Source organism: Dendrobates tinctorius, unplaced genomic scaffold (genome assembly GCF_039654945.1).
Source record: "Dendrobates tinctorius isolate UK_male_01 unplaced genomic scaffold, ASM3965494v1 ptg000211l, whole genome shotgun sequence".
Taxonomy (NCBI): domain Eukaryota; kingdom Metazoa; phylum Chordata; class Amphibia; order Anura; family Dendrobatidae; genus Dendrobates; species Dendrobates tinctorius.
This window is the reverse complement of record NW_027361878.1, coordinates 10,509,940-10,537,454: the sequence shown is the minus strand read 5'-3', so window position 1 is coordinate 10,537,454 and position 27,515 is coordinate 10,509,940. Positions and strand designations below refer to the sequence as shown.

At 46.4% G+C, this 27,515-nt stretch overlaps 1 protein-coding gene and 1 long non-coding RNA gene across 3 annotated transcripts in view; one reads left to right on the top strand and one right to left on the bottom strand.

Moving 5' to 3' along the window:
• Positions 1-15,118: 15,118 nt before the first annotated feature.
• LOC141058247 (3-galactosyl-N-acetylglucosaminide 4-alpha-L-fucosyltransferase FUT3-like) lies at positions 15,119-20,294 on the bottom strand. The gene is made up of 2 exons (XM_073554421.1): positions 20,187-20,294; positions 15,119-16,421 (listed from the first exon to the last, which is right to left on the bottom strand). Exon 2 carries the CDS (start codon positions 16,308-16,310, stop codon positions 15,204-15,206), a length of 1,107 nt encoding a protein of 368 aa, XP_073410522.1. The 5' UTR covers positions 16,311-16,421; positions 20,187-20,294; the 3' UTR covers positions 15,119-15,203.
• A 732-nt stretch (positions 20,295-21,026) lies between these two features.
• The window catches only part of LOC141058248 (uncharacterized), a 52,360-nt gene continuing 45,871 nt past the window's right edge, over positions 21,027-27,515 (top strand). For both annotated transcript variants that reach the window (XR_012222130.1, XR_012222129.1), the window contains exon 1: positions 21,027-21,303. This is a non-coding gene — a long non-coding RNA (uncharacterized lncRNA). The remainder of the gene's footprint in view (positions 21,304-27,515) is intronic.

Here is a 27,515-nt window from a genome sequence, read left to right as displayed (position 1 = left end):
CGGCAAAATCCTGCTAGCGCACGGCCAGCGCACGATCTGCGCACCCTATGCTAAAGATAGGGTGCGCAGATCGCAAACGCCCATGTGCGCTAGTAGGCGGCGATGACCGGATGGGGCAGGCCTTAGCGGCGCCGTTCGCTGCAGGAAATAAACGCTAGTGTGAAACTAGCCTTAGAAATCATATACGGGAGACCTTTTTTGTTACCTCAGCTAAAACCCTTTAAAAGGCTAGATGAGGACGTTGACTGTACATTAGCAGAATATATGGCTAAGATATTAACTCACAAAGAAGTTTCTACTTCTAGTTTTGTTCCAGGAAACCCACTAACAAAACCTGAGATTGTGAAACCTGCACACTGGGTCCTTGTGAAAGTGTTAAAGAAGATACACCAGCACCATACTAAGCGGGAAGGTCCTTACCAAGTCCTGTTGACTACTCCTACTGCGGTGAAGATTCCTGGATCCATTTCTTACACTGTAAACTTGTCAGACAGGTAGGGACAGAGTAGGATCTGACGTGATTGTCAAAGCCCAGCTACAAAAGGAGGTTTTCCACAAGGGAAAGCTTGTCTCAAACTGGAGAAGAATCCCTTTCATCCCACTCTCTGGACAAGACGGTCAGATCTAGGATGTGTACATCAGGGTTAGTCACATGTATATTTTTCGTGACTGTGGTGATGGGAGATTTGGAGAGTAATAGACCCAGCAGGAGAGGAAAGTCCAGGGTGGTAGAATGGTTTCAGATTTAAGACCTTCAATCTTAAGGGCATGTCACACTAAGAGATATCGCTAGCAATATCGCTATAACTAGTGACGTTATAGCGATATTGCTAGCGATATCGCTGTGTCTGATACTTACCTCCGACCGGCTCCCCCGCTGGTTATCGCTGATCGCGCGAGAACGTCCAGGACCGTTTCTCGTCGTCAGCTTCCTGCGGCGCTTCCTGTTGTGAAGGCGAGCGACGCGTGGAGCCGGGCGGGAGGACGCAGGATCGCCTAGTGTGACAGGTAAGTAGCGACCCCCGTCCCCAGTGATGTAGCTGGTGAGATCTGCCTGTGTGGCAGCTCACTAGCGACCACTTAGCGATGTACCAGCGATCCTGACCACGTCATATCGCTGGTCGGGATCGCTGGTACATCGCTAAGTGTGAGAGTACCTTTACTTTTGAAATCGGGCAGGAGGCTGCCATCTTAGTGGATTTCTCTGTTTTATGAAGGATACAAAGATAGGGAACAAGCTAACAAACTAGCAGAGTCTGATAAGTATGTTTGTGTTATAAGCTCTAATAGCAGGGGGAACGAATGTGTGACTGGCGTAAAGCAGCATGAACAACTGCAGCCCAAGACGATAGGTATAAGGGTACCGTTACACCTAGCGATGCAACAGCGATCCCGACCAGCGATATGACGCGGTCAGGATCGCTGGTGCATATTCGAAAAAAGGGGTGACAGATTTCCTTTAATGATAAATATGCTGAACATATTACTCTCCCTCTAGATTATATCTTCTGTGAAATCTGTCAAAAAGAAATCTGTCCCAATGTGTACAGATAAATGATTTTATTACAAGATGAGGGAATGTTATAATAATTGTAATAAAGTTCTTTCTTTTATGTATGCGTATTTATGTATGTATATGTATACGTGTTTGTGTGTATATATATATATATATATATATAGTTGCATGTATGACATTTAAGTTTCTTGACTTAGAAACTCTATTCAGCTGACGTATTGTGAACACATGGGTGTTAGGCTGGAGTCACACATAGCGACTCACCAGCGATCCTGACAATGATATCAATGTGTCAGGATCGCTGGTGAATCGTTATGTGATCGCAGCTTCACCAGCGATCAGCACAGCGACACTGAGCGCGCGGCGTCACTGTGTTCATTAGTAACCAGCGCGCTGATGCAGAGAGCCAGCGGGAGACCAGCGACCAAAAAAAAAATCCTGGCCTTTCCTGCAGCGATCAGCGATACCGGCAGGGGGGCCAGTCGCTGATCGCTGTCACACACAGCGATCTTGCTGGTGAGATCGCTGTTGTGTCACAAAAATTGCGAGATCGCTATGTGTGACGGCCTTTACTTTTGTGAATGCTAGCTGGCTTTCCTTGTCTTAAGTACAAATAAAGTATCATCACTTTTTCTAGTCTGGTAACGTAGATAAGGATTGCTGACAGTTAAGCATATGTCAACATATGTACTATTTTGCAAACTTTGTATTTTGAACACCCTACTGTTGTTCTATTTAAACTCTAAGAATCTGTATTGGGGCAGACAGGTGACTGCTCACATCTGGTGTAGCTGTCATTCTCTCTCCATGCCAGCTTGATCAATAAAGATCAAATCATCTTACTTATTCAGGTCTGGACGATTTCTAATTGGAAGACAAACTCCACTGACAATCGGCGCTCTAAAGAGCACCAAACATGCAGGTCGGGGACCTGAGTTCCCGCCGAATAATCCCGGAAATGCTCGGCACTCGCCGAGCACCGCGAGTAAAGCGATGCTCGGGCGAATACCGAGCATTACCGAGTATGCTCGCTTATCACTACTGATACCCCTTTCCTTCCCCTTCTCCCCTCAATGGAAACTTTGTTTCTTAATATCTACCTGGTCAAAATGCAAAGCTTCGTATTTTATTGTGAGCAGCGAGCATTTGAGTAGACACAGAAGCAAAATGTTTACGCTGATTATGGAGTCATCACCATCTTGATAGATTCCTCAAAGTTGCAGATAATCTCATAGATATCAGACATCCATGCCCACTCGTCAGTGATTATATGCCAAGGCTGACCGGAATACAGACGAGCATGTTGCAGCTTATATTCAACTACTGCCCTCAGCTGCTCACAGAGCCTTGCCAACATACAACATATGTAATTTAGCATTCCAGCGCATAGTCACATCACACACCAGTCTGTGAGCTGGCATTTGCAAACACTGCTGCAGCACTGCCAGACTGGTGACAGCTGTATTTGACTTGCGAAAATGGGCACACACGAGGACTACCTTCACAAGTAGCTCAGGCAAATCAGGGTAGGTTTTCAGAAAACGCTGAACCATTAAGTTAAAAGGGAACCTTTCAGGGCTGATAGACAACATTCTATAATGCTGTCTATCAGCCCCTAACCCGACCTGTAAGAGAAGAAAAATAACTTATTATACTCACCTGCTGGGCAGTCGCAATCCTCAGCGTCACTAGCACATGTGCCTTCCCAGGGTTTCACTCAGTCCCGGCCTAAACAAGGTTCACCGATTGTACCGTCAGGAAAATGTAGCGTCCCTGGCCACAGACACTTGTCTACGTGTCGGTCTTTAAGTGGACCTTCCCTATAAGTGTGGTAGTCAGAGCACGGGTGATGTTATGGGACATGTGATTTTGTAAAGTGGGAAAGGCGCACCGAGAAAAAAAGTGGTACCTGGGGACCAAGTACTGAGGGATAGCCAGTGCCATGAATTTGGGGAAAGCTTCGGTGTCCACAAGCCTAAACGGCAACAATTCCAGGCCAGTCAGCCTGGAAATATGCCAGTATAGTATTTGGGCCTGTGGATGGTGGGCTGTGTATTTCTGCTTTAGCGTGAGGGCCGCCTGCTGAACTACCAAAAAAGTATGACTGAGGGTCTCCTGATGGTCCTCCAAAATGCATGGCTGAAGACCACCTCATGGCCCTCCAAAATGTATTGCCTCAATTCTATGTAAACTAAAAATAAAAATGCATTAATACATTGGGAGATAGGCCCAAATGAACCTTGTGTGAATAAATGGACAAAGGACTTGTGGTGTTATTTCCTCAGGATGGCTTGGAGAAGTTATCCCCATATGGTTCATGAATTTTCATTGACAAGGGTCTCCAAGGAGATAAAAAAAAATGTTTTGAAACCTCTGCTTCAATCTATTTGACGCCTTACGGTTGCATGATGCCCTGATCTGGTACAGGAGGAATTTCCGATCACCTTAGCTAGAGCAAAATTGGAGTTGGATGCCTGAAGGTCCTTGTTGTACCAGTTGTACTGAGTAGTGACCTTGAAACCCGGAGTCTTTGTTATTAGCCACAGAAGTCCCACTCCTAAATGTAAATGTTTTATGAGGCCCTACCCTACGTGTGTTCCAGGGTGTATTGGAGAGCATCCTAAATTTGGAAACCCTTGCAAACAGTGCCTGTGCTTTATCAGCCTAGGAGTCACAATGCTTCCAAATGGAGAAAAAATGTTTTCTGAGGCCATCAACGCGTATTCCAGGGTGTATTGCAATCCCTCCTTTCAATTTTTGATAGACTTTGTACTGGCAGTCGTTAAACTAGTGGCTTTGTGGCTGGAGGAGGTCGCCCAGAGCCCGAGCATTTGAGGAGGAGAGAAGGCAGTCCAGAAAGTTTAATTTTCCTGAGTCCCCTCGTGTGGGCTGAAATGGATGGACGAGCCATCCGCTGTCTAGTTGACATCGGCTCCCAGGTGACCACCATGCCCAAAAAATATTTCAGACGTCATTTTCCTGAGGCGACGTGGCCCAAGTGGGGCCCACTGATCAAGTTAATGGCAGCCAATCAGTTGCCCATCCCTGTCGCATGGGGTAGTCTGTATGCAAATCACCATATGCGGTAAAGATGTGGGGCCGGAAGGGAATCGTGTTGACCAGCGGGGACCCTGGCAGTGGTCTTGCAGTGACTTTGGGGATGATTGTGTGGTGCCCCTGAGGGTCCAGTCACCACAAAGGTACTACACCTCACCCAGAGGTGTGGTATCCCACAACCAGGTAAGGTGGAGACAACTGACCATCATTCCAACACCCACATCCCACACACACCAGTAGTGTAGCAGAGCACCCTTTATGGCCACCACTTGGAATACGAAGAGTACTGGGAGGTGGGTGGATCGTAGCTTGAGAGTGAGAGAAGGATAGAAAGCAAGGTTAGATCCCTCTGAGAGAGTGAAGGAGAAGGACATGTCTGCAGCAGCTCTACAGATCAGAGGCTGCTGGATGGATTGGATTACAAAGGAAGCTCCCTAGGAAAGAAGGTTCTTCTGGGACATGGCTGGAGCATACTCCCCGTGGGTCCCTTCTCCACGCTGACTACAGGTCAGGTGGAGGGAGAAACTGGTCGCAAAGGGAACGGCCCCTAGCCTAGTTCGCGTACCTCAGGGCACTACTAGCAAGTCGATAGCTTTGGTTACTTTATGGACCATCGCCCCTACCACGGTTAGTCCAACTGGAAAAGCAGCTATATAGGATCACAGAAACGGCAGGGCATTGTCTGACAGGATTCACAGCTGCTGGCCCAGAACGATAACTGTGAAGTGCTGGAGAGGAAGGAGTTAAAGCAGCATATTGTGTGGAGATGGCCAAGAAAGGTGCATACTGACAGGGAAGGCTGGAAGGGTGTACTTTATCTTATCTGGAAGTTGTCTGGACCCCTCACCTGGAGAACGCAGCATTGAAGCGGGCATATGTGTGCACCAGTCTGTGAGTAAAGCCTTTGGAACTACATGCAATTGTGTCATCTACATTATTCCTTCGTCTTCAACTCAGCACTGCTACATCCTCCACTCCACACTACCTCACCAGCTACAAACTCATCTCAATTGCCCTGGGACTACAGCTCTACCTATGGAGAGCTTTTACAACTCTGCTGCATCACAACATCTGTCCCAGAGAAGCAACACTGCAGCGCTGGTCACTCTGACCAGAAACCACAGGTGGAGTCATGAATTTCTACATATAAACTTTATTCTCATCTAATTACACCCATTTTACATGACCGCCTGGGGCCACGGACCAGGTCACTGCCACTGTGACACATCCCTTTAAAGACTATGGGCTTGGTACCGAGTATCCCACGGCCCCTGGGGCGCATCAATTGTGTTGAAGGAACTTGGGACTCTGTTGATCAGCGAGCAGACGCTTTTCTGGACCGATGGAGGCCACAAAGCCCTCAGAAGAAGGTCTGCCAACAATTGATCCGATTTGCCCAGGCCCAAGAAATGTTGAGTGGAGGGAAAGTTTTGGGGAAAGTGATAGTCCCTGCCGCTGCTAAACTCGTCCTACCACTGGGGCAGACTGTGTTCACGCTGCCTGTACAAGCCTGCACACCGCTCGAAGAGGTGGAAGTCCAGATAGAACCAACCGTAATGGACCAGATACCCTTGTGACTCCTCATCGCTCAGACATTAGCCATCATCCACGACATGAAAGTACTGCTGTGGTGTGTCAATCTGGGAAAGAACAGTCTTAATCTTTCGACCAAGAGCGAAGTGGCACTTGTGCTAGGCATGCTGGAAGAGCTAATGCAACTGGAGGCCGTCCTTTGGCGGTGAAACAAGGTGATCAGTGGACTGTGGCCGTCACCATGACTCCAGAGTTCCCGACTGGAAGTAAGCAGGATGGGCAATCAATCTTTGAACAAATGCAGGCAGAATTGACGGGACTCTCACCGCAACAAGTGCAACAGCTGGAAGCCATACTGGAACGTTACCAGGATGTCTTCACACAGCCTGAGGACGACTTTGGATGAACCACAGCCATAACCCATGAGATACCCACTGGAAGTGCTGCACCAATTCATGAAAGATACTGACAGATCCCTCCACAAATGTACCAAGTATTAAAAGAAATGCTCTCCATATGTTACAGAATGGGGTCATACAGGAAAGCCTGGGCCTGTGGGCAGCTCCCATCGTCTTAGTAAGGAAGAAGGACAGGACTCTATGATTTTGTGCTGACTATAGGCAGATGAATACCTGTACAGTGCGAGAGTCCTACCACATACCCAGAATTGAGGAGTCATTGTCCGCCTTGGGGAAGGCGAAATATTTCTCATCCCTAGACTTGGCCAGTGGATATCGGCAGGTGCACATGACTGAGCATGATCGTCCGAAGACAGCGTTCATACTGCCCATGGGACTATTTGAGTATTTGGCTGAACTGATCTGGGTGTACGATAACTGGGTGCACAGCACAACAGGATACACTCCGTATACCCTGCTGTTCGGGCAGAAAAGACGGGAGATCACAGAGTTCGAACTAGAACCAGAAGAGGACTACCCACAGACGGGGGTATCATCCTGGGTCTGAGAGCATAGACAGTGCCTGCAGACTCTCCATCGGTTGGTGCAGACCAAGTTTCGAGAACTCAAGCACCATGAAGCACCGCTCCTTCGAGGGACTGCTCTTAAGCCAGGAGATAGAATGGTGGTCCGCGACAAGAGACCTCGGGGTAAGTTAGAGCATCAATGGGAGAAAACTGTATTGGGTGAAAGGCCGAGCGGGACATGATGGTCCAGTATATGAAGTTGAACCTGAAGGGGAGGAGGAAGCACCTACCCGAATAGTGCACCGTAGCATGTTGTGCCCTTAGCTGCCTTGGGATCCTGAAGAAGAGAGGAGAAAGTCAAGCCCCACCGAGACACTTGCTCCTGTGGCTCCCATTTGTGAAGAGGAAGAACCACTTGCATCACTCTTGGATGTGGATACTCCACTGCTTGCCAGCCCAAGAGGACTGAGTAGCGCCAAAGCTTCAGAAACGGCTGACTCTGTGGACCCGGACATGCTCCCCTCGTCTGCTGCTCAACCTGATTCCACCACTCCACCACTTAATTTGAACCATGCCGTAGTGAGCAGGCGACAACTGGAATACCTCCCACTTGATATTAGCAAGACCAGTTTGGCAATGGATTGTCCAAGAGATGAAAGAGTGTGAACATCTGACGAAGGAGCTCATCAGAAGGGGGAATGTAAGGAGGAAGACCGGGATGTGGGTACCTGTACTTAGCCGAGTCTGGAACTGTCAAGGCTGTGTCCCATGTTGCCCGGGGGAAGGACTAGGGGACCAGACATGTTCCATTACCCGGAAGGAGGGGGCCTAGGTAAACCGGAAATCAAGGGAAAAAGTGCATGAAGGCAGAATTTCCCACGGTCAGGGAGTGGACAGCAAGGTGAGCAGCATGCTCCGCACCCCAAGTTGTTGTGAATTCCCTTGCTCGGACTTCAGAGCCGAAGCTCCCTCTGGTGGTTACTGGGAGTAGTGGAGCTGGCCAGGTTGATGGAAGTTTTCCACCTGACGACGATAATTGGGAGCCTGGGATTACTGGCTGGAAGCATATAACTGAGCTGGCTGCTCTTGGTAGTTGCTGGTGATTTCCTTCTTGTGCATTTGGAGTTCTTTTGTCTCCTGCCTGATCTGCATGGTTCAGTTAAGTGATTCTTTTGCTAATCCTTTGCATCTAATCTGGTTGTGTCTTTTTTTTGCTTTCTGCTTTGTTGCTAGGGTTCAGCGTACTCCCTGCTGGGGGCAGCGCTGGGCCCCGCTCCATATGTTACAGCTTGTTCAGTCCCCTGTTATGTTAGTATCTTTTGCTTTGCTTCCAGTCCATACCAGAGTGCTGATCTAGCGGGGGTGAAGTCATGTGGCCTCAGGTTTTTTGTATATCAGATGTGTTGGATTTTTTTTTTGTGCGTGATTGCAGACAGTATCTTTTCTGTCCTGTCTAGACAGCTTGGGCCCCACCGTTTGCTCAGTCTGTTCTCTGCCTGTGTTTGGGTCTGATCTAGATCTCATCGACAATATAGGTTTGGGGGCTGTCTATTACTTTAGGGGGATATGCTCCGGGGCAGTTTAGATTTCACCTTTCTGAGTTTAGGCTCAGTTAGCTGTCTGGCTGTGCCGAAGCATCTAGGGCATCGTAGGCACGATCCACGGCTACTGCTAGTTGTATTGATAAGACCAGGGGTCTGCAATCCTCTTAGTTACCAACCTCTCTGTGTTTTCTGGTGGCTTAGCCTATTCCTGCCATCCTCCTCGGTGACCCATTCATAACACCAAGTGCTGTGACGAGCTGCAATTGACAGCACCTGGTACCACTAGCAGGACAGCGAGAGTAAAGAGCGCTGTGCGCCCAGTGACTGAGTTTCACACACATGTGGAGAAGCGAGGGCCGAGCAGAGGACAGTAGCTTGCAGCCCTCTCTGCCATCTGTTGCACATCAGCCCACGTTTGACCCCGTGATTGCTGCAGCCTTTTTTTGCTTTGGCTGCACAGGCTAATGGACTAGGGACTCAACGGATAGAATGTAGAATGCAAGACCGCCCGGCAGGCCCGGATTGGTAATATGCCCAACTTGGCATTTTCCCGCTGGGCCGCTGTCATGTAGGCCGCTGTCATGTGGGCCGCGGGTGGCAGCACCCGCTCATCTGGCCGCTTGCCAGCTGATGCGGCCACTGGCCTGGCTGTTGTTCCTGCCGCTGGCCCTGTGCATGCACGGCGGTTATAGTTTCCAACCCTACTGGGATTGTTCTGTCCCGCACTGCAGTAGTGATGTGTCGTTCGTGAACGAACTGAGACAAAGAGTCGGCTCTTTCATGTGACCGACGGGAGTTGGCTCACACTGTTCTCTGCCTGTGTTTGGGTCTGATCTTGTCTCATCGACAATATAGGTTTGGGGGCTGTCTATTACTTTAGGGGGATATGCTCCGGGGCAGTTTAGATTTCACCTTTCTGAGTTTAGGCTCAGTTAGCTGTCTGGCTGTGCCGAAGCATCTAGGGCATCGTAGGCACGATCCACAGCTACTGCTAGTTGTATTGATAAGACCAGGGGTCTGCAATCCTCTTAGTTACCAACCTCTCTGTGTTTTCTGGTGGCTTAGCCTATTCCTGCCATCCTCCTCGGTGACCCATTCATAACACCAAGTGCTGTGATGAGCTGCAATTGACAGCACCTGGTACCACTAGCAGGACAGCGAGAGTAAAGAGCGCTGTGCGCCCAGTGACTGAGTTTCACACACATGTGGAGAAGCGAGGGCCGAGCAGAGGACAGTAGCGTGCAGCCCTCTCTGCCATCTGTTGCACATCAGCCCACGTTTGACCCCGTGATTGCTGCAGCCTTTTTTTGCTTTGGCTGCACAGGCTAATGGACTAGGGACTCAACGGATAGAATGTAGAATGCAAGACCGGCCGGCCGGCCCGGATTGGTAATATGCCCAACTTGGCATTTTCCCGCTGGGCCGCTGTCATGTAGGCCGCTGTCATGTGGGCCGCGGGTGGCAGCACCCGCTCATCTGGCCGCTTGCCAGCTGATGCGGCCACTGGCCTGGCTGTTGTTCCTGCCGCTGGCCCTCTGCATGCACGGCGGTTATAGTTTCCAACCCTACTGGGATTGTTCTGTCCCGCACTGCAGTAGTGATGTGTCGTTCGTGAACGAACTGAGACAAAGAGTCGGCTCTTTCATGTGACCGACGGGAGTTGGCTCACACTGGGAGCTGAGACAAGTTTTTTTTTCTTCCCCCTGCTGTTTGTGTAGCTTCTTCCTGCCTGGCTTGGTTGCTCAGTATAGTGAGTGCACACATGATCTGTGATAGATCACAATGTGCAGTCACACAGACTGTAACTGTGTCTGACATAACAGTGGATTTCAGGCAGCTGCAGGATGAGCAGAGGCACTGAGGTCAGGCACTGACAGCCATCTTATCCCACATTATTTTCTGTAGTTCCTGCTGCTCTACAGTGGCAAAGTAATAATATAAATATGTATAATATAACGCTCTAAGCATCACTCTGAAGCCTTTATAGACTGCGCAAGTGCGACGCACCTGCGCAGTCTGGCTCCAGACAGAGTGACACACCCCCCACAAGATCACGGTAGACGCACTCCCCCCCAGGAGATCGCGGTATGCGTAAGCACTGAACGCATACCGCGATCTCCGGCACAACACTTTACCGATTCGGTGTTGCCACGGGGTCTTGCATCTGGCGGTGATGACAGGAGAGGGTGGGTTGTTGGGCCGGAATCGGCGCATGCGCAGTCCGCACTTTCCGGCACCATTTTGTGGAAGACACACTGCAGTGTTTCTTCAGGAAAATTGCGCCAGAAAGAGAGGAATGCGCAGGCGCCAATTCCGGCCCAACAACCCGCCCTCTCCTCACATCACGGCACAAAAGATTACCGATCGGGTATTCGCCATGAAGTCAGGAGAGGGCAGGTTGTGGCGCCAGGCATACCTGGATGGGGGGGGGGGGGGGGGGGTGAGAGGACCATGCATTCCAGGATGACGAATTTGGTGCCATGCATACCAGGATGGAGGGGGGAGTGAGGGGGCCACGCATTCCAGGAAAGGGGAGTGAGGGGGCCACGCATTCCAGGATGAGGAATTTGGTGCCATGCATACCAGGATTGGGGGGGTGAGGGGACCATATATACCAAAATAGGGATGATGGGGCCATGCATGCCAGGATTGGGAGATGAGGGGTACCATGCATACCAGAATTGGTAGGTAAGGGGTCCCATGTATACAAGGATTGGGGATGAGGGGGGGGGGACCATGCTTACCAGGATTGGGGGGTGAGAAGTCCATGCATACCAGGATTGGGGGGGGTGAGGGGACCATACATCCCACGATAAGGATGAGCAGGGACCATGCATACCAGGATTTGGGGGGGGGGTACCATGAATACCAGGATTGGGGATGAGGGGACCATGCATACCAGAATTGGTAGGTAAGGGGTGCCATGTATGGTGCAGATATCAGAGTTAGGCCAGGGTCACACTAACCGACGCAGTGAGCCAGATCACCAAAAAGAGCCGGACTGCCCATCACAACACTGCAGGGAGATAAGTCGCCAAGCCCTGCCATGCACCCCATCCTCGCCCTAGCATGAGACCTCCCCCGCCCCCAGCAGCCACTTACAGCGTCGCTTGGCTGCTCTCTTCTCTGTTCACAGGACCTGTGATGAGGTCACAGGAGGTGAGGAGTCAGGGGGGGGGGGGGTCACATGATCAGGCCTTTGTCCAGACCCCCGATCATGTGACCCCTGACTCCGCCCCTCCTGTGACCTCATCACAGGTCCTGTGCGCACAGCCCTGCCTCTTGGTGTCTGCAGGACTCTGCTGAGCTGGTTGTCATGGTGCTGTATGAGGGAAGTATGCGCGTGTACGAGGTGTGCGGAGAGGAGCCGCGCGTGTACGAGGTGTGCGGAGAGGAGCCGCGCGTGTTCGGAATGGAGCCATATGTGTACGAAGCATACAAAGCAGGCTTTTCCCATGGACACAGGAGTACACGGCGGAGCCCCGAGGAGCATTTTAAAACTCACACATGACGTTCCACCGGAAGTGATGTGCTGGAAGCTGACCGGAGAGGAGATAATTTCATGAGGAGATTGTGACGGAACTATGAATTCTTCAGATCCATCACCATGTCCTCCTCCGACAGCAGGATCGTCCCTCTTTCCCTTCTTCAAAACTTGGGAGGTATGATAGGGGCAGCTATGACCAGGGGGTCTGGTTGCCCAATGGATAACAGTTCAGCCAGGAATTCTGTCACCGTGCATACAAGAGGGGACAGAGCTTTAGGAGGAGTACTGTACCTAAAAGCAATAAGTAGGACTGAGCTGAAATACTGAGCCACAGCCATGACTATATGTTATATAGTCATGTTAATTTCCTCTCACTTCTTGTAACCTACAAGTGTACAAAGATATTATATAGTCACCACGTGACTAGTGGGCCTGTGTAAGGCTACTTTCACACTTACTTTTTTTGCAGCGCGTTTTTCCCGCAAAAAAAAAACGCATACAGATGCTGCGTTTTTTCCAAGCGTTTTTATGCGCATGCATGAAAAAAGCGCAGCGTTTTATGCGTTTGTGTTTTTTTTCAAACATTAGCTGGCCTCAAAAAAAAAAAAAAAAAAAAAAAAAAAAAACCCCGAGATAGTGTTAATCCTAACCCAAACCATACTAACCCTCCTTAACTAACCCTAACCCCTAATTTCCATTGTCTAACCAATGGTCAACAAAAAAAAAAAAAAATACATGCGTGAAAAAAGCATACATGAGCATGCCAATGCGCACCCATAGACTTACAATGGGTGTCTTGCTGTAAAAAAAAGCATTGCGCGCGCATGCGTTTTTTTTTTTTTCCCCGAGGCAAGTCAGACGCCCAAAAAAAAAAAATGCAACAGGATGCATTTTGTGCGCCCAAAAAAAACGCATGTGCGTAAAAACGCATGTGTATGCGCACATAAGCGTATCCCATGCAAAATATAGGAAAAAAGCACATGCGTTTTTTAGCGCTAAAATACAGCGCAAAAAAAATAAAATAAATAAATAAAAAAACACAAGTGTGAAACCAGCCTAACTTCAAATGCCAGGGCTGAATTTTAGTCCGTCTGGCCCTGCCGCCTGAAGACGGATCATCATTTGAGGGACCCCACTTGTGGGCATCTTCCCGGTTATTGCTACAACCCCCACAGAATAATCTGCGGTAGAGGAACACAAAGGACACGATAAGTTTGAGAATTGGACTATTATTCTGCACTTGCTTTTTACCATTTAACCGCCTCCCTGCGAGGAATTTATCTACCCTGTTAAATTTGTTAACCATTGCTCTGCCTCCCACTTACAACTTTGTTGAAGTTACCGCTGGCCCTTAAAGCCACATTACCCACCAGGCTGAACTGCGATGACCTCAGCACCGTGAGGAAAAGTCACCGAGTTCACCACAGTTCAGCTTTGTGAGTTCACAGCAGATCACTGTGATGGAATTTTACTGAAAAATCAAAACCCACATACTCCCCTTCCGGTTTCTGAAACTTTTCAGTGTTAGTGACACTGTACCTGCCTTCAGATGCATACATAATAAAGAGGAAGCTAGATCTGCAGCAGGCTGCTTCCTTTAACTTGATTACTTGTACGGCCAGACTGATGTCGACGCCAGTGCCGATTGGGCACAGGGCCCACGTGAAGTACAAACCACACGTGAGCCCCAGAACTGCAAGTGCCGACATGGGATGAGTGCATCTGTGTTTGCTTTAATGCAGGCAAACATTCAGATTGAGAAGGAAGTTTCTCATAGTGGACAAACCCTTTACGGACTTGCACACACATTAATCCTTTAGCCATCTCTTCCACCCGACTGCCCCATTCATAGGAATGCATGACCAAATACACATGTTAGTTTTTTGCTTATTTATGAAATAAATGCCATCTGACTCTTCTGGGGGTGCATGATCTTATGGATAAAAGGAACAGCCGTTGACAAGCCAATAGACAGTGAAAAGAAGGATCTGACCCGTTTGTCATCATTACACTGTCAGCTACTCCCAGCAATGTCAGTGGGTTCCATTTAGTCTATTCTAAAGTGTATGGGGACCTTTAGTGTCCTGAACCTGTCATCCATTTGCTGCTCAAATACTGCTAGTCATACTCAACTGGCACATTTTATCAGGTAATTAATTTTTTTTTGCAATTCCTGCTTTTTTTTTTTTTTTTTTTAAGGGATTTTCTGAAAATAAAATCTGCTACATTTCCAGAAACAGAACAACACCACTCTTAGGCCTGGATCACACTTCCGTTTTTTTTTTAAATCCCTCATTTTCCGTTAAAAACGGATCTGCCATTTTTTGAGGATCCGTTTTTTTGGTCCCATAGACTTCCATTAGCGGTTACCACGGATCCGTAAAAAAAAAGGATCTGTTTGCGGTAAAACGGATCCGTTTTTTCACACAAAAACGGATGCAAAAAACAGATGGCGGATGCCAATAAACAGATGTGTGAAACAGGCCTTATGCAAACCCTTCATCTGCTCTTCTAGCTAAACCCATTCATAAGAAAGGAGAGGAGCTGGAAAACCAGAGCAAGTCCAAGATCAGTGGATCCATTTCTGGAAAATAAAAAAAACAAAACAGTCTTTTTAACTAATCATAGAATTATTATTAGGAGTCCCTAAAAGTCACATACATTTCAGCCATCCTGGTTCTAACAGGATAGTTCCAAATTTGGGGAGCTGTATGTTCCAACTCCAAGACAAACTTGAATGTAAAGAATAGACGTCCCCTACTCCACCTGGAAGGACATCCAATGAGCTTGCGGTCATCTGACATAACAGGCAAATAGGATCACAAACTGTGGGTGCATGATATACTGTGGAACCCATGAAAGTGGCACCATACTATGTGGAAACACCAATGGGTTTCACTAGGAGGAACATTCCCATGTTGGACAGATTTGGAGGACTGGGCAAGTTTAAAGAGGGGCTTAGGAACACACATTTTACCAGTAACACTCTTCCACATCATTCAAAGTTGAGAGGTATGACTAAAGCATCTAAAAGAAAAAAAGAATTCTGGACCAACTTAGAATAAAATAAATGTTTATTGATTCATTTTATAATAAAAACAGGGAGCATCCAGGCAAATTCTTTAGCTGGAGCCCTCAGATTTATGTGAACCATTTAGCAATACTTGGTATTGTCCTATACCCAGGGGCTTCCTTCAGCGCTTTACACACTTTACAGTATGCAGCTTCAAAAATATTCCTCACTCTTAAAAGCTGAAATCTAGATCTCCAGTTAAAATACTGCTGGTATTTTTGATCATCCTTGGCCAGATTTAAGAGGTAATGGGCAAGTTCTTTAGCACTAGAAAAATCATCTACGTGTATAAAGGAGTCTGGTGGGATGAAACGTTCATAATTTTCACGCGGAGGACCCATTACAACAGGAACAGTTCCTATGAAGAATGAATTGGCCCAGAGTTTTTCCGTTATATAGTCTTCATGAATTGAATTCTCAAATGCAAGGTAAAACTTGTATGTGACCAGATTTAGAAACTGCAGATGCCTAGGAAGAGGTAAATGATGTTTTCCATAGATATCTATTTGAATATGTTGTTTAAGCTCCAAATAATATGCATATCTTCTGTGTTCCAAGTTCCAGTTACTTATTATCCAAGCAACCAACCCAACCTTCTTAGGAATTGTAAAATTCTGTTCTTCATCAAGCTTTCCTAGCCTCCCATACGGCATGAAGATGTCAGAATCCAGCCTGTAGGACATGGTCAAATTCATGATATTGTCCATCATCGATAGGTTTCTAATATTCGATGGAGACTCCAAGCTAAACCAGACCCAATACTGATGGGGAGGCCTTGGTACCTGTGGTAACAAAGATTTGGACCCAGATACATCTCTGTGGTGAAAAACTACAGCATTAGCCATAGAATACAGAGAGCGGTTTACTGTAAAAAAGCAACCAGATGAGTCTATAGATGCTGGGCAATCATTAAGAGGAAAAGCGTGCCCTGAAGGCCATGTCCAAAGAAGAATAATCTGTGGTGCCAGATTTGATGACTTCTGTTGTGGCAAAGTTCTGGAGTTGACTTTTAATGAAGAACTTGAATTGGGTACAGTTCCCTGCTTTGCAGAATAAGGATTGTATGCAGGTAGTTTCATGCCATAGTAAAGCGTAAGTAAAAGAAATAGAAGAAAACTGTGCAAGATGAGAACAACTGCACAAGTTTGTGATACAGGAGATCTTCGAAAAGCCATTAGAAGAAAAAAAAAAATAAATAAAAAATGATAAAGTGGAGTTTCAGAAAAGCAGCAAACACAACTTGATGTTTAAAAACAAGTGTTTCTTCGTTTGAGCCCAGAACGGTTCTATAAAAGAAGAAAAAGTATATTACAGTTCAGCAGTTATCTTGTTCATGGACAATATTTTAAGCATTGGCATGGTTTCTAGTAGTAGACATTTGCAAAATGCCATGTTGCATTTTAAAATGTATTTATTAGATGGTTAGATGCACTGTGGCCCTTTCGAAAATTTCACGTATAAAGTTTAAGCAAATGGCACTCACCAGGTAAAAATCAGAGGCTTTGCCTGCTTCATAACATGCAATACAATTGGAGAGATGCAGACAGCATAATAGAAAACAGTTTCACCCAGCTCTCAGCTTCTAATGTTCTACGAGGCCAGAAGAAGCGCAGCGCTGCATGAAACGCCATTGCTCTGTCTGCACCTCTCCCAATTGTACAGCACTTAACGAAAATAAATTCTCTGATTTTACCTGGTGAGAGCCATACCATGTTTTCTACACTGGTACTTTATGCCAGGGTTCCCCAACTCAAGTCCTCAAGGCCCACAAACAGGTCATGTTTTCAGGATTTCCCTTGTATTGTACAGGTGATGCAATTATCACCTGGGCAATACTAAGGAAATCCTGAAAACATGACCTGTTGGTGGGTCTTGAGGACTGGAACCCTGCTTTATACAAGCCTTCATTGTTGGGTTCTTGAGCACCATCTTGAAGGCTATATACCATTTATCATTCATTTATAGTTCCCTCTAGTCCTATAAACGTTATTATAGAAGGCACCAAATTGTCTCGCGACTCATCACTGCATCCTGCGTACCTGCAAGCACCACATGCACACGGCCTAAAGGAGAGTACACAACACTTGACATACTGGTCTTCCCATTTAGGATTCATCACGTGTAACTAAATAAAAGTCAAAGTTACATTTTTGCCCTATCCTAGTAGTTGAAGGTAAATTCTCACTTTCCTGGATTACCAGAGAACCAGTAGAGATGAGCAAGATGTCTTTAAAACAGACGAGGATCACAGCGTAGTGTTTGGACTATCAAAGTGGCTCTCCCGACCCGAGTGTGACAGCATGTATTGCTATGCAATGGTCAGTCTCAGGTTGGGAGGGCGGACAGCCAGTCCAAACATGCAATTGCAATCCCAGGCTGAGTTACACAGCTGTCTGACTCTTCCCTTTGGCGCAAGGATAGTAGTTGGTGGCTATTGTATGGTGGACAAAAACTAGGTCCCTCCCCCTCCAATTTGACATTTAAAAAGGGGTTAACCCCCCAAATTTGTTCTGACTCCCTGTAGTCGGACATTTCTTATGTAACCCAGCTTGCCTTCAGATCCTCATTAGCCAATATACATCGTTTTCGGTCCCCAACTTGTCCAAATTTCAGACTTTGTGCTGTAAATCGGATGTCCCCAGTGCTGCCTATGAGACCAATGTAGACTACACTTCCCGTAACCACTGCTCCATGATCTGAGTATGGCCAACTGGGTTGAGTCAGCAGGAGGAAGCATGGTACTGTGCATAGTTTATGATCACTCAATACATTTTATTTATGCCTGCTACTGTGTAAGGGCAGTTTCACACGTCCCGATAATTCCGGTACCGGAGCTGTCCGTGTCCATACGTATGCCATCCGTGTGCTGTCCAATAAATTATTTTCAATGTTAACCCTTTGACTTAAAAACGCACACGGACCGTATCCATGTGCGGTACGTGTTTACACGGACACGTTGACTTGTATGGGTCCGTGTGATCCGTGCTGTTGCACAAAAACCAGACATGTCAGCGTGTTTTGCACACGGACCGTGAAAACATGCTGACATCTGCATAGACGCATTCATTAGAATGTGTCTACGTGTGTCAGTGTCTCCAGTACGTGAGAAAACTGTCACTACACGTACCAGAGACACGGACCTGCGAAACTGCCCTAAATGTTTCTAATCCTATGTCCATAGATAAGTGGATAGGCACATACCGTCCCTTGCAAAATAATCCTTTATTGTGGCATCAAGTTACTAAGAGCAGGCAGATAAAACCATGGAGCAAGTCCATGGTTTGGAGTTTCTAATCCGATAGCCTTTAACTTTGTGTTTCAGATATATTCGGCTTCTGATCTTATGGCTCAAAACAACAAGTTTTTGTTTCCCATATCTACCAGTCACAGCACAGCTTTAATTTTACCAGCATTGTTCAAAAGATGAAAGCCGAACATTGATTGGTTGCCATCGACAACAGTTTCTTTTTAGACTGTATACAGAATATAAAGGCCCATTTGTAGTTATAATTTACATCTCCTATCTATAAATGCAATAGAACGGATATAGATATTCAAGCTTTTAATAAAATAAACTGAGGCTTCTGGGCTTGCTCTGCTTACTTCATCACAGAGCAAGCACAGCCGGATAGGACAGTAGTGGCTCCTCCTTTGCCTAGGGTGGATATGGGCACTATGTGCCAGATGCAGTCAGTGAGGATGGTGCAATCACACAGGGGCTCAGCCACTGCAAAGTAAGAAGAGGATACCCCCTCTACAAGACTTATGGGCATCTACGGAGCATGGTGACCTGTTATGAAAGACCTACAGGATGCATCCATGAGAAACCAAAAAGGCAGAAGCCTGACATGAGGGTCTTCAGGTGGACAATATCCAACCTAGTGAGAACTTTGGAAACTGCATTTATTAATTCATTTCAGTGGTTTTTTTATTTTAAGAGGAACCTGTTACTAGGTATTCCCAATATAATGTAAAGCCACCACCGCTGTTGGGTCATCAACCTCCATAACACAAGTACTTTTCATAGAGGTCTCACACACCAGATGCTAGTTAGCACAAACCGGTCTGATGCGAGTCTATGATCAGGGGGGGGTCTGAGCCTCATCGGCAGAATCACCATCCTCCTGGCTGGGTTGATGTGGATGACATGCCTTGCGCCATCCTCAGGCGCCTACCAATCTTGTACCTGGGCATTTGAAGCACAGACAATTTATTCTTTCCCACTAAGGGCAGAGCAGACGTCTAACATTTGCACAGACTTCATTTCCAGTTAACAGGTGATATAAAACAGGACTTGCAGGTGAAGTGCATTTTGCAGGGACCTGTGGATGACTATGCGTCATTCACATTAATCCAGACAATGTCCAATTCTGCCAATAGAGAAGGTGCAGACAAAACATTAACTCCCATTAGGCTGGACGGGAGGCCTTCCCCTCTTCGCAAGGGAAAAGGCTATATAAAAAAAAAAAAAAAAAAAAAAAAAAAAAAAAAAAAAGCTACGGAGATGGAGTGAAAACAAAATAAAAGCCAAGTTAAATTCACTTACAGTTTTGTACTATGCATTTTTCACCCCAAAAGACACCATTGACATGCTGATTTTTTTTTTTTTTTTCCCACAAGGAAAACAAAACCACCACACTTGGTGCACCAGAGGCATATTGGTCCTATAAAATGAGTGAGTGAATTTGGAAGAAGTTTGGACATGTGGCTTTGGGAGAAGAATTAGAATTAGCTCTAAAAATCCACATAAAAAAAAAAAAAACCCTCCATGAGAACACACACTTCATTCTATAAGCCAGAGTCAGGGGTGAAACAGACACAGAAAGGGTCAGTGGATACATTTGAACCTGCCCCATATATTTAACTAGGTTGTTTCTGCATCATGTTAGTGGATTGAGCCAAAGTCTATACAAATCAAAGAAATGGCCTAGTGAGAATATTCTGCATAATCTGGGACAACACACATGGGAAGGGTCCCAAACTGACTATTTGAGAGCAGATACAGGACAGCTCCCAGAATACACATTTAAGCAGCCTCTTCAGTTACTCACACTTCCAACTGTAGCCCCAGCTTGTTGTGTCCTAGGCACTCACAGCTTCCCTACATATATGAGCTGAGGGCTAATTAATTAACCCCTTAATAACCTACTTGAAACCCCTTTAGGCTATGTACCCACGTATGCAGAAGATTCCTGACTAAAAACCGGACTCCTTCCCAGGAAACGCGTGTTTTCCACGTGTTTTTTGCGCGATTTTTATGCATTTTTTTCTGAGCATCCTCCTGCTTATAGAATATAGTTAAAAATGCGGATTTTTCCTCAAAATTAATGAGCATGCTGTGTTTTTTACCACGATGCGTTTTTTTCGTGCAAAAAAACGCATCAACATGCACAAAAAGTGCGGAATTCATTAAAATGAATGGGATGCTTCTTGTAACGGTAAAAACGCTTAAAAAACGCTTACATGGGTACACAGCCTTGAATTTGCAAACTTGCAGTTTCTAGCCGACCAGATTCTTCAGTGCCTCTCCCAAATTTAATTATACACACACAGTGTACTAATATAGATTTGTATGTCCATGTCTATTTTATTTATACCATTTATTGAAGAAAAAAAATACGTTCAGAATGTAACTGGCACAGGCAAATTGCAAACTTGAGGTCACTTGGCCACCCACTTGTACTGGCAAACAAAATGTTGACAGTGTGTGCACTGCATACTGTCATGATTCTGCAGTTGCTGCAGACTTTTCTGTTCAGCCTGGAAAGCTCTATTAGTGACCAAACCAAAAAAGAAAAAATCAGGCATGTGTGATTATAGCAGCAAATAGGGTGAACATACACTTGTAATGGGGTGAAGAGGAAGAAGAGCCCAAAGGAGGTTACCTTCCCTGCTCTGGATCCGGAACCACTTAGCCAGACAGCAGGGTTGCTGGGGGAAGACTTTCTGCCCTGGACAGACTGGACCATGTGACTGCAAGGGGCAGGGAGGAAGAGGAATGGGCGGTGGACAGGAAGGTGTGCAGGCAGAGAGCGCAAAAGCAGAGCGCGCCAGAGACAGGGGAGAGCACGCCAGAGAGAAAGCAGGCTGCAGCACCGCGCCCCCAAAGAGAGAGGACTCCCCGTCAGAGCACTGAGACTTAGATACGAGACAGAGTGACAGCTGTATGTGAGTATGTGGACTCAGGAGCCTTCATGACCAGAGGAGACTTCCCTCCTGACAGTGCAGAGACAGTGACCCGAGCGCGCAGCCCCGGTGACCGCAGTGGCAAGCCGAGACCCCTGAATGTGGCAAATAGACTGCCCAGTGTGCGTAGCATTGTTGCTGCAGAGAGACTGTCAGCTTTGCCTGGCAGGCTATCAAAAATACAGGGGAACCCATGACGTTTTATTTATTTATTTATAGCGCAGCTGGCGGCTGATGAATACTCCTAGCAGCCGTCCCCTGCTTTCACTCTTTTTAGCGACACCGGGTGTAGGCTGATGAGAGTAGTAGTCCCATTAGCTGCCTGCTCTCGCTGTTATCAGTTGAATAGAACTCTCAACATTGTCCTCTGCTTGTGCTGATAGCAACAGGTGAGAATGATGAGAGCTGTTTTCAACACCTGGCATCGGGGAACAGCGCAAACTGTACCGCTGCTTCCCAGGCGCTGGCACATGCAGCACTGATGTGGCACACGGGCAGCACACAGTTGCCACACGTATGTAACATGTATTACACACACGGACACTGATATCTCTGGTACTGGTTTTTCTGGTACCGGAAATATCAGGACGTGAGAAAAAGCCCTAGCACTGTGTTGCAGTAGATTGTATGTTTGTGCTTGATGACTGATTAATGAAGCCATTGTTAATTCTAAAAAAAATCCTTATCTTTTGCTGACACCTTGTGATTGTTTTAGTGCAACACATTGAGTGAAATCCCTATATTTCCCTCTTCCCTTTTAATCCAGTCCTATTTATTTATTTTACTCATTTATACAGCAGTAGCACCATTAATTCCTTAACACTTTACAGACGTTATCGACACTGTACCCATTGGGACTCATGTGGCGCCCCCAGGAGTATGGTCGCCACACTGGCTTTGCCTTCCTCCAGGGGAGGGTAATGCCAGGCTTGGAAATAGTGATGGGTCTCTCCAGCAGTTAACCTAATGCATGCAGCACAGTTCCACTCCGGGCCAGCAGGGGGAACTCTGAACCAGGATTCTGGAGAGGAGTGTCCTCTGAGGGTCAGGAGGATGAAGGGTCAGATAGTGTGAGGAGGTCCACATGTGCAGACGTGTGGAGCGGGGTGGAGGTTGAGCTCCAGGAGGAGAGCTCCCTCAACGATAGAGCGCAAAGACTGGAGCCTGGTCTCCACGGTGGTACGGATACTAACGGTCCTGCCACAGATACCAGAGGAGTAGGAGGCTGTAAATGCCCTCCTCTAACCAAAGACTTGGGACACAACAGCAATTGAATAGAGAGCCAGCACTCAGGAGAGGAGTCCCCGAGAGAGGCTACAGCTGTCTGTCATACAAGTAAAGTTCTAGGAACATCTGAAGGGAGGCATTTCAGAGTAACTAAGTACTGGAGTGCTTCTCACTACAAAGTGCTAGGAAGGAGACTGCACAACCCATCTGCTGAGAAAGAATCCTGTTCTGCTTCCAGGCTAACCTGCTCCAATACCATCTGTAATCAGGACTCTGGACTGCATATACTCAGTAAAGGTACAGAAACTACAACCGCTGTGTCTTGTCTGTTCCCTACGCTTTCGGCACTGCTACATCCCCGTGCCAGTTACATCTACACTGCCCTGGGACTACAGCTCCACCTGTGGGGAGCTTTACCATCTAAGCTGCACCATCTCATCAGTCCCAGCGGATCTGTATGCAGCGTTGGCCTAACACCATATTTGCCAAACACCACGGGTGGCGTCACGAACTATTCTACCATTAACTACATCTCCCCATTGCTTGGGCGCCCAGGGCCACAGACCGGGTAACCGCTGCTGTGACACATCCCCCTGACACCGGCCCGGTACCGAGTACCCCACAGCCCTGGGAGGGCGATCCACTCACAATCTAGTTTCCCTGTCAGTATGTCTTTGGAATGTGAGAGGAAACTGGAGCACCAGAAGGAAACACACACAAACACGGGGAGAACATGCAAACTAAAATCCTTGCAGATGCTGCCTTTGGTGGGATGAGAACACAGGACCCCAGCGCTGCAAAGCAGCAGTGTTAACCACTGAGAAACTGTGTTGTCCTATAAAACTTTTACTCCTTATTAGTAATGGGCGAGAGTGCTTGGTACTCGTTCGAGCGTCCTGCTGCTTGAGGCACTTGATACTTGAAAAAGTGTCTGGGTACTCGAGCTCCATGCTGATTTTAAGCCACTAAACATGTGGGGATGGCCTGCCAATAACAGAAATGCCTTAGCTATGTTTGCTCCTGGCATTACTGTGATTGGCTGGCTGCATCACGTCATAGGATCTACACAAGACCTTATGTCGCAATGCTTGCCCCTTGTACCTGGAAAAAGAGAAGGGAGAGTTGCTGCATAAGGTAAAGTGAACGTTAAGGACTTGCTTAAGAAACTTAAAACTAGAGATGAGTGAATACGTTCAGAAAACGATTGCCGAATCCGAACTTGCCATATTCGTGCTATATTGGTACCCTATTCATGCCAAATTTATGCTTGATGATGGTTTCGAACATATTCCCAACATTTTCACTTATCTCTACTCCCAGTGACTCCAATGGCGTTCGGCTATGTTCGGTGAATATTGCAAATACGGCAATCGTAATCCGAATAGAATATTGAAAAATTAGCTTATCTCGCAGCGAGCATTTGAGAAGACACAGAAGCAGGATGGTTACGCTGATTATGGAGTCTTCACTGCTCACCATCTTGGTAGATTCCTCAAAGTTTTGTATAACCTTACAGATATCGGACATCCATGCCCACTCGTCGGTGATTATATGTGAAGGGCGACCAAAATATAGACAAGCATGTTGTAGCTTGTATTCAACAACTGCCCTCTGCTGCTCACAGAGCCTTGCCAACATATGTAATGTGGAGTTAAAGCACATGGTCATGTCAAACACCAGTCTGTGAGCTGGCACTTGCAAGTGCTGCTGCAGCACTGCCAGACTGGTGGCAGCTGCAGCTGACTTGCAAAAATGGGCGCACATGCTTGGTACCTTCACAAGTAGCTCAGGCAAATCAGGGTAGGTTTTTAGAAAATGCTGAACTACTAAGTTAAGCCTGTGAGCCAGGCATGGTATGTGTCTGTGGTTGCCAAGCTACAGAGCTGCCAGCAGGTTATCACACACAACGATGCCTGTTTGTAGGTTCAGCGGCAAGAGCCACAGATTTGTCTGTTCTATTATACCATTCCACAACTGTGTGGTGGTGTGCTGTTTGTCACCTAAACAAAATAGTTAAAGCACAGCCTGTTGCCGAGGCAGTGCTTCCAGCTTGCGACTAATATGGGTGATTTGCTCACAGATGACAATTCACAGATGGAGGATGAGGAGGAGGAGGTTGTGCAGAAATTGGTATATGAGGTGGAAGAAACCCTGATGAACTACAGCCCGCAATCCTCAGCGTCGGTTGCACATGTGCCTTCCCAGTTTTTCACTCGGTCCTGACCTCCACAAAAAACTATGTCGGCCTGAGTGCCGCCTGATGGCCCTCCAAAATTTATGTCTGAGAGCCGCCTGATGGTCCTCCAAAATGTATGACTGAGGGCCCCATCATGGCCCTCCAAAATGTATTGCCTCAACTCTGTGTAAAATAAAAGTAAAAATGCATTTATACTTTGGGAGAAAGGCCCAAATGAACCTCTTGTGTGAATAAATGGACTAAGGACTTGTGGTGTTCTTTCCCCAGGATGGCTTGGAGAAGTTATCCCCATATGGTTCATGAATTTTCATTGACAAGGGTCTCCAAGGAGATAAAAAAAATGTTTTGGAACCTCTGCTTCAATCTATTCTATTCTGTGCAGCTGAACGCTCCGATCCCGAGTGCCGGCGGCAGTGCCGGGTATTGACGTGTGAGACTCATGCGAGTTTCTCGCAAGTCTGACCCCAGCCTTATACTCCCTTACTAGATGAATAAAAAACAAATCTGAACTGAGAAAGTAAGTTAATGTGTATGCACAATGTAAGTGCATATTAACACATGACCATTAACCAGAGAAAGCAAAAAACACAAATATCCTGAACTAAAAAGTAAAAAATATACTGCAAATAATGCATAAAGGTAGTAATACTAATAAGGGTATCTAGCAAACACAATCTTGATCAAAACAATGCACAAGCCATCCCGCCACGTCACGGCAACCCCTGTGGGACAGTCCCTACTCTAGTATTTAAAACCTTTTCACTTGCCAAGTGACGTGAATGTGAATAAGGATCGAGCGGCTGAACCACTAGTAAGAGCTTAGGCCAGACTGGATGGCTTTCCCAGCTCAGAAAAAGGGCGGTCACACCCATATACTGTATGCACTGAATGCACAATGAAATGAATAAAAAACAAATCTGAACTGAGAAAGTAAGTTAATGTGTATGCACAATGTAAGTGCATATTATTATTATTATTATTACTACCTTTATGCATTATTTGCAGTATATTTTTTACTTTTTAGTTCAGGATATTTGTGTTTTTTGCTTTTTGTTTTCTCTGGTTAATGGTCATATGTTAACATGCACTTACATTGTGCATACACATTGACTTACTTTCTCAGTTCAGATTTGTTTTTTATTCATTTCATTGTGCATTCAGTGCATATATGGGTGTGACCGCCCTCTTTCTGAGCTGGGAAAGCCATCCAGTCTGGCCTAAGCTCTTACTAGTGGTTCAACCGCTCGATCCTTATTCACATTCACGTCACTTGGCAAGTGAAAATGTTTTAAATACTAGAGTAGGGACTGTCCCACAGGGGTTGCCATGACGTGGCGGGATGGCTTGTGCATTGTTTTGATCAAGATTGTGTTTGCTAGATACCCTTATTATTATTACTACCTTTATGCATTATTTGCAGTATATTTTTTACTTTTTAGTTCAGGATATTTCTGTTTTTTGCTTTTTGTTTTCCCTTACTAGATGGTAGCGATTTAATATTCTGTTAAGCAGAGTTGCCAATTTTTTTTTTTCCGAACAGCTTCTAATAAAAAAACCCCCACTTTTTCTACAGACACATTAGAATGCCATAATAAGCCATTAAGATTAGTGTCTATGTAAGCGTGTCAGGGTTTAGCCCCTTTAAATGTTGATGCTACTATTTACATGTACATAATTGACATATTTCCATGTGTCGTATTTACGTATCTTTGTATTAAATGTAAACTGTATATACAGTACATGTTTATTGCTATATGTAAGCTAGGGACAGTGCAGTTAGGGAAAAGGCCACTAGATGGGGGCACTGAGTACACTGCATAGGTAGGTGTATCACCCTTCATCTGTGGTTGCTGGTCAGGCAAGTGTGGAGGTTAAACCTGAAATGTCTGTCTGGACCTGGTTGGCCTTTATCTGCGTTTGCTTTTCCTGGCTCCATGGGAGTGATTCAGAAACGCTTCAGGTACAGATTGCATTTAATATGATCTTGCTTTTAATACATTTAGGAGGCCGCAATAGTACAGCGAATATAAAAAAGGTAGAGTAGGACTGCCCCATATGAGATTGCCTTGGCGTGGCGGGGTGGCTCAAATGATTAATCAATTTTTTGCTAAATGTCTCATTTTGAAATACAGTTAGAAATTAATATGTGCATATGCACTTTATGTATTGCGTTCTGACCACAAGCAGCGCTGGCTTCTCTCCTTTTTTACTGCATAGGAAGGTTTAGTTGTAGGACACGTAGAGGTTAATTGTAGGAGTGGTAGCTGGGGAATAAGCTAGACAGATTTCCTGGATATAGTTAGACAGGGGCAGACCCCTGGTGCTGCTCAGGTGGCCTTGAGACCTGGGCTGCTTGGCTATCACACAACGTTTTGAAGTAGAAGCCCAGCCATCCATAGAAAGGAGTGGAAGTATTAAAGGGAACCTGTCACCCCCCCCAGGCGTTTTTAAGTAAAAGAGCCACCTTGTCCAGCACTAATGCTGCATTCTGTCAAGGTGGCTCTGTAACTTAGCTTCCCTTCCACCGCCGAAAGAATCGTTTATAAAGTTGTTCAAAAATACCTGAAGTTTGACAGGGGGGCAGTTCTTTCCTCCTCTGACAGACGCCTCGCATCCGTCACTCATTTCGTAATTGGTGCCGCCTCCTCCATTTTATTTTGAAATGCGCGCCTGCGCTGTACTATATCTTCTTGGGCATGCGCAGTCAGCACTGCCCGACATGCCCGTGCTCAAATCACATCCCGGCCTGCCTTCATATCTCGCGGCCACT